The following is a 6804-nucleotide window of genomic DNA, read 5'->3' as shown; positions in this document are numbered from 1 at the left end:
GACAGACTAAAACTCGGCTCCCTCACCCACACGGGGAAGATTCCGCGGTGAAGGAGCCCGCGGCAGCCCTGAGGGCGGGCGCTGCCTCCCTGAGGCGCCGCGGGTGCGGCCGGACTACAACTCCCAGCATGCACCGGGACAGCGGCGCCTGCGCGGAGCCCTCCGCCCCCTTGGCGGGGCTGTGTGTGAGTGGGGCGCCGCCATCTTGTCCGTGGCGCCCGCAGCCACCATGCCGATACCGGAGGATCCGGACTGGAAGGCTTATAAAGTACCGCCGACCCGCACCCCCGTGTCCGAGAGGATCACATCGGTACCTAACCCGGTCAACATCTTCCAGACCGTTTTTAACTATGTCGTCGACGCGCCCGTCACTTTCGTCCGAGGTACCGGCGGGCCCGTGCTCTCCGCCATCCCCGGGCGGCTGAGCCCACTCGGGAGCGGGGGCTGGGAATGGAGGAGGGGGAGAGTGGGACGGGGGCAGAAAGGGGCACGGCCAGCGGGGAAGGGCTCGGGGACACGGGTGAAGACAGCAGGGACAGACAGAGGGCACCGGAGGACACAGGAGGGACGGGGGGACCCGGGCTGTCCCCGGTGCTGTCCCCGGTGCCGTCTGACCGCGGCCTGTCGCTGCAGAGTGGATCGAGCGCCAGCAAGCCAAGAACAAGTTCTACTATTACCACCAGAAGTTCCGCCGTGTGCCCGACCTGAGCGAGTGTCTGGAAGGAGATTATCTCTGCTACTTCGAGGCCGAGGCGCAGTGGAGGAGGGACAGGTAGGGCCGTGCCTCAGCTCATCCCCTGCTCACCCATTGGTGTGGAATCCCCCCATTTGCATGGAATTTAGGGGCTTGGGGCAGCTCCTCCTGCTCACCCCGTTACAGAACCCCCATTCTGTGGGCAGGGAGACCTCAGGACATGTCCTGTGGAAGCCTTTCCCAGGGTACACCCCCCTTTTGCTCAGCTTTGCTGTGCTCTCCTGGCTGGGGTTGTTTCCACTGTTATGACTCAATAGTCTGTTAATGGTTTAATTAATTAATAAAGTTGAAATTGCAATGAGCAAAACAGCACTGGGTGCATGGGGAGCCTCGCCTCCCACGCACAAATCTAAAACTCTAGGCTTACCTTTTATTGATTACAATACTATGGATATTCAAAACGATGTGGGTTTACATACATATTCATAGGGGTACATTATGTCATTATAATATTGATGAGAGGTGGAGTCTGGGCAGAGTCTTCTTTTGGGGAGATATCCAGGGTCATCAGGGGGTCTTTGGATGAAGTAAGAAGTCTTCCTCAAGCTTGAAATTTTTTACCTTTCTTGATTTTGCTGACTTTATTATTATTTACTATTTATTATTATTATTTACTATTTATTATTATTATTATTTATTATTTGCTGACTTTACAGGGTGATATCAGACCCTAGCCATAATTTTCCCCGTATCTGTTGGCTGTGACACCTTTATGTTCTCCTTTTGCAGATATTCACTTTTTTTTGGTGCCTAGTTGGCCTTGGCAGTGCCTTAAGAACAAGACTTACATTCCTAATTATCTTTGAGACAGAATTAGTCTCATTAGGGCCTTGTTCTGTTCACACTGAAACAGTGGAAAATTCCATGTCTCAACTGCTTTTGTCTAGCCCCATATTCACTTCTTACTCAGTTTAATTCTGAATTTCACTGGTTAGGAATACAAATTATATCACAACCATTTATTCCATCACCTCTCCCACAGGATGGTTGATCAGGAAATTGTGGAGATCATCCGGGAGAGGGTTGGTGCCTGCAAGCAGAGGGAGGGACCCAACCAGCTACAGAACTGTGCCAAGGAGATGGAGCTGCTGGTACAGGTCACCAAGGCCTACCAGGACAGATGTGAGTGGGGAAGAGGCTGCACATCTGCAGCAGCTGGGACAGAATGGGGGGAAAAAAGGGGTTGAACCAACCCCCAGGGTTCCCCAGGAGCTGGGGATTAGTTCTGCTCAGCTGCTGAGGGGCACACTTTGGGGTGTTTTTCTTTTTAGATGGTGATCTCGGGGTCCATGGGAATGCCAGGTCGTGCCTGATGAAGCAGAAGCACAGGATGATGGAGGAGATGAAGAAAAAAGCAGCTGCCTCCCAGAGCTGAAGGGCTGGCACCTCCCTCTGCACTGCTGGTGTTGAGTCCTGCACGTTGAACTCTGCTGCTCTTGACTTGAACAATAAATGCAGCCCAGAAATGCTGTACAACCACAACTTGGACTCCTTTCTTTGAGAGCTGCAAACACTTCAGAGAATTCTTCCCTTTCAGCTCTGCATTCATCTCCAGTGACCACAGGTACCTGGCTGCCTCCCCTGGGGTTTCCCTTCTCCCACAAACTTTGGAGCACTGCTTTGCCCACCCCTGACAGAGAATTGTCTCAGTCAGGACAAAGATGATACCCTGTAGGACAACTCCTCACTTTTCAGACCTCATATTTATGACAAATATACAATTAATAAGGGTCAGTGTAATATAACACTATTCCCTTCAGCACCCATGCAGGTTCTGGCCCAAAGACCTGACCTTGCTTAACCCCTTCACCATCCCACACACCGAGCACAGGTTCTTGTTCACTCATCACTTTATTCTCATACAAAACCCACTTAAGTTGTTGCCACAGCAGCTGCCTGGGTTCTCTGCACTGAGACTCTGGTGTGGGTCTTGGCCAGATGATCAGTGAACTCCTGAAAAAAAAAAAAAATTCAATTATATTTTCTTATACCACTGCATTTCAAGTTTCTCAGCACTGCTCCTCCTTCCAAAAAGGTGTGTGAGGGAAGTGTTCAGATACACCCAATTTTTACTTAGTATTTCAAAGCTTTCCTATTAACTTTGTCCACGAAATGGCCAAATTTTAGGGATTACCCCCAAACTGCATGCTGAAAAACTGCACTCTGCCTGCAGCTCTGCCCTCCCATTCTGAGCCACAAAGGTGCCCCCCCCTTGGGTACCCCAGAGGGCAGGGAGGGTGAGACCTGAGCTGCAGAGATGTCTGACCTGGTAGGGAGATTTGGTGAAGACAGTCTCCTTCCAGAGGTCAGGGGTCAGGTAACTGTAGGTCTTGGAGATGGCATCAAAGGTGGCTTTAGCTGGGGACACAAGATAAAGGTTGCAGAGCGTGGCCATGGAAAGCTGGAGGTGGCAGCCACCCGGGCAGCTCCGAACTGTGGAGTTGAGGAGGCAGCAGGGAGAGCAGGGCAGGGTCTCTCTGGTGCAGCCCCACACAACTCAGGTTCCTCTCTCTCCCCAGTTACGACGGTGACACCACGGCAGGAAGTGCCACCGCGCAGATTGGGAGAGCTCAGGGCACATCAGAGACAATTTCTTGTCATTAACACGTACAGAACTCCAGCATCACCCACAGCAGGACCAACCTGCCCTGTAAAACCCCTCAGAGGCCTTCCCTGCCCTGTAAAACCCCTCAGAGGCCTTCCCTGCTCTGTAAAACCCCTCAGAGGCCTTCCCTGCCTTATAAAACCCCTCAGAAGCCTTCCCTGCCTTATAAAACCCCTCAGAAGCCTTCCCTGTTCTCTAAAACCCCTCAGAGGCCTTCCCTGTTCTCTAAAACCCCTCAGAGGCCTTCCCTGCTCTCTAAAACCCCTCAGAGGCCTTCCCTGCTCTCTAAAACCCCTCAGAAGCCTTCCCTGCTCTGTAAAACCCCTCAGAAGCCTTCCCTGTCCCATAAAACCCCTCAGAGGCCTTCCCTGCCTTATAAAACCCCTCAGAGGCCTTCCCTGTCCTGTAAAACTCCTCAGAGGCCTTCCTTGCCTTATAAAACCCCTCAGAAGCCTTCCCTGCCCTCGAAAACCCCTCAGAGGCCTTCCCTGCTCTCTAAAACCCCTCAGAGGCCTTCCCTACTCTCTAAAACCCCTCAGAAGCCTTCCCTGCTCTCTAAAACCCCTCAAGAAGCCTTCCCTGCTCTCTAAAACCCCTCAGAAGCCTTCCCTGCTCTGTAAAACCCCTCAGAGGCCTTCCCTGCTCTCTAAAACCCCTCAGAGGCCTTCCCTGCTCTCTAAAACCCCTCAGAGGCCTTCCCTGCTCTCTAAAACCCCTCAGAGGCCTTCCCTGCCCTATAAAACCCCTCAGACCTCCCCTTCTGCCAGGCTGCTAACAGCCTTTGATTCGAGACGTTTGGGAGCGCTCAACGTGTCCGTGGTGTTCCTGCCACTGAACACACAGCTGAGCCCACACGGAGGGAACCCCAAAGCTCACCAAAGTTGCCCAGGGTGGCCGTGCAGCCCCTGGCTGAGGTGTAGCAGTCATCAATCCCAGCCATCATCAGCAGCTTCTTGGGGACAGGGGCAGAGACGATCCCGGTCCCGCGGGGGGCAGGGATCAGACGCACCAGGACGGACCCGCAGCGCCCCGTGACCTGGGAACCGCAACAGAACCAGAACCAGGCAGGGAGGGGGTTGGGGAATCACGGGTCCCAAAGTCAGGCAGCAAAGCCAGCACCCTGAGCCAGCCCTCTCACCTTGCAGGGCACAGTGTGGGGTTTCCCGATCTTGTTCCCCCAGTAGCCCCTCCGGACCGGGACGATGGATAATTTGGCCAAGATGATGGCCCCACGGATGGCAGTGGCAACCTCCTTGGAGCATTTCACACCCAGCCCCACGTGGCCATTGTAGTCCCCGATGGCAACAAAAGCCTGGTGTGGGAAGAGGAGCTGTGAGGGGGAGCTGAGCAGCACAGGAACACTCAGAGCAAAGCACAATCCCCCCGGGTAACCCCAGGTGTGTGGCCCTGGGTCAGCAGCCACGGCTCAGGAAATCCAATCCCCCCCCCTGGAGTTGATCTTTAAATCCAAACCAACTACAATTTGAGATCCAAATCCCTCAGGAAACCCATTCCCCTCTGGAACTGATCCCTCAGTCCAAACCAACTACAATTTAAGATCCAAATCCCTCAGGAAATCCATTCCCCTCTGGAACTGATCCCTCAGTCCAAACCAACTACAATTTGAGATCCAAATCCCTCAGGAAACCCATTCCCCTCTGGAACTGATCCTTCAGTCCAAACCAACTACAATTTGAGATCCAAATCCCTCAAGAAATCCATTCCCCTCTGGAACTGATTCCTCAGTCCAAACCACCTACAATCTGAGATCCAAATCCCTCAGGAAACCCATTCCCCTCTGGAACCGATACCTCAGTCCATACCAACTACAATTTGAGATCCAAATCCCTCAGGAAATCCATTTCCCCCCTGGAGTTGATCCTTAAATCCAAACCAACTACCATTTGAGACCCAAATTCCTCAAGAAATCCATTCCCCATCCTTAGAGTTGACCTTTAAATCCAAACCAACCACAATTTGAGATCGAAATCCCTCAAGAAATCCATTCCCCCCCTGGAGTTGATCCCTCAGTCCAAACCAACTACAATTTGAGATTCAAATCCCTGCTGCAGCCTCACACAGGTCAAAAGTCCTGATAATTTCCAAGCAGCTTTCCCCCTTTATGCCTCAGGCTTCTCTCTCCACCCCAGCCCCTGAGTATCCCACATTCCTGCACAAGCACAACTCTGCACTAGAGGTTTTTAACACCTGAACACATCCCCCAGGGTTTAAAGTTAAAACCTTTAAGCTATGCCAGCTGATAAACCAACCAAAATATTTACTATTGACTACAGAAAAAAAAAAGCATTTCAACTCATTCATGTACACAATACCAAGAATGCAGCAGACCACACACACGGAAAGTTTTGATGTTAGAGAAACAAAATGCTACCTTAAACCTGGTCCTCTGACCAGCACGGGTCTGCTTCTGGACAGGCATGATCTTCAGAACCTCATCTTTCAGAGAAGACCCCAGGAAGAAATCGATGATCTCAGATTCCTGCAAGAGGCAAGCATTTCATCAGCCACCCCAGGCCATGCTTCTGGAACAACCAGCTAGCAAGGCTCCTGCAGTTCAGGTTCAGCAATCTCATACACGTGTGCTCCAACCAGCAAGAACACGGCAGAGCTTGCAGGAATAATCTCCTTTTATCTTGCCAAGCAATCCAACCTAAATCCCAATTTATTTTTTCTTTTACTCGCAGAGCTGTTAGAAGCACTAAAGAAGGGAGATGCCATCTCCAACCAGGACAACACAACACCCACCAGGCTCCACACTACAGAAGAGCTGCATCACTTCCCAGCTTCTGCTAATTTACACCTTTAACTCCTAAATTTGGGTAAATCTACTAACTACAACCCAGGTTCGTGTTCTGCACCACGTTAAAACGCTCCCAGCCGCTTACCTTGATCGGAAGGGAGAAGAGATAGATCTCCTCTAGAGACTTGATCTTCATATCCTTGACTAAGCGACCCAGTTTGGTGACAGGAATCCACTAAAAAACAAAAACAGGTGAATAAGGGCCAGCGGCACAGCACCCCCGGGGGACCTGCTGGCTTCCCAGGAGGGCAGCAGACCCGGGCCCCCTCCCCCCTTCTCCTCTCCTCTCCTCTCCCCCAGCCCGGGCTCCACTCACTTCCTTATCTTCGGCCTTGCCACCACGGGCTCCGCGGCCTCTCCCCCGGCCCCTACCACGGCCGCGCCCGCGGCCCCGCAGCCCGGTCCCGAAGCCGCCGCGGAAGCCCCCTCGGGCCGCTCCTGCCCCTCCCGCAGCACCGGCGTCGTCCGCCATTTGCTAGAGAAAAAGATCCCAAAAAAGAGGAGCGTTAGACGGGACAGAGCTCCGGCCATCCCAGCAGGAACCGGGAGGGTCGATAAGGGTGACAGCGAGCCCGATGGAGCCGGATGGAGCAGAGGCCGCTCCGCCATCCCGCTCCGCCATCT

At 52.9% G+C, this 6804-nt stretch overlaps 2 protein-coding genes across 2 annotated transcripts; one reads left to right on the top strand and one right to left on the bottom strand.

Annotated features, from left to right (window-relative positions):
* The first annotated feature begins 15 nt into the window (after window positions 1-15).
* NDUFB10 (NADH:ubiquinone oxidoreductase subunit B10) lies at window positions 16-2236 on the top strand. Its single transcript, XM_071760724.1, has 4 exons — window positions 16-383; window positions 634-772; window positions 1737-1876; window positions 2026-2236. The coding sequence occupies exons 1-4, from the start codon at window positions 230-232 to the stop codon at window positions 2127-2129; spliced, it is 537 nt and encodes a 178-aa protein (XP_071616825.1). The 5' UTR covers window positions 16-229; the 3' UTR covers window positions 2130-2236.
* A 350-nt stretch (window positions 2237-2586) lies between these two features.
* RPS2 (ribosomal protein S2) lies at window positions 2587-6671 on the bottom strand. The gene is made up of 7 exons (XM_071760722.1): window positions 6497-6671; window positions 6266-6355; window positions 5752-5859; window positions 4498-4671; window positions 4236-4395; window positions 3021-3112; window positions 2587-2707 (listed from the first exon to the last, which is right to left on the bottom strand). Exons 1-7 carry the CDS (start codon window positions 6650-6652, stop codon window positions 2627-2629), a joined length of 861 nt encoding a protein of 286 aa, XP_071616823.1. The 5' UTR covers window positions 6653-6671; the 3' UTR covers window positions 2587-2626.
* Window positions 6672-6804: the final 133 nt, after the last annotated feature.

Source organism: Heliangelus exortis, chromosome 17, assembly GCF_036169615.1.
Source record: "Heliangelus exortis chromosome 17, bHelExo1.hap1, whole genome shotgun sequence".
Classification (NCBI taxonomy): domain Eukaryota; kingdom Metazoa; phylum Chordata; class Aves; order Apodiformes; family Trochilidae; genus Heliangelus; species Heliangelus exortis.
Note: the sequence above shows the minus strand (reverse complement) of the source record. Positions and strands in the feature narration are given on the sequence as shown.

Excerpts from the sequence above, each read along its gene's own strand:
- NDUFB10 (XM_071760724.1), top strand. The coding sequence starts at position 230 with ATGCCGATACCGGAGGATCCGGACTGGAAGGCTTATAAAGTACCGCCG. Across the intron at positions 384-633 it reads GCCCGTCACTTTCGTCCGAG|AGTGGATCGAGCGCCAGCAA; the intron begins GTACCGGCGGGC and ends CTGTCGCTGCAG. Across the intron at positions 773-1,736 it reads GCGCAGTGGAGGAGGGACAG|GATGGTTGATCAGGAAATTG; the intron begins GTAGGGCCGTGC and ends CCTCTCCCACAG.
- RPS2 (XM_071760722.1), bottom strand. The coding sequence starts at position 6,652 with ATGGCGGACGACGCCGGTGCTGCGGGAGGGGCAGGAGCGGCCCGAGGG. Across the intron at positions 4,672-5,751 it reads GTCAGAGGACCAGGTTTAAG|GCTTTTGTTGCCATCGGGGA; the intron begins GTAGCATTTTGT and ends TTCCCACACCAG. Across the intron at positions 2,708-3,020 it reads TCACCAAATCTCCCTACCAG|GAGTTCACTGATCATCTGGC; the intron begins GTCAGACATCTC and ends TTTTTTTTTCAG.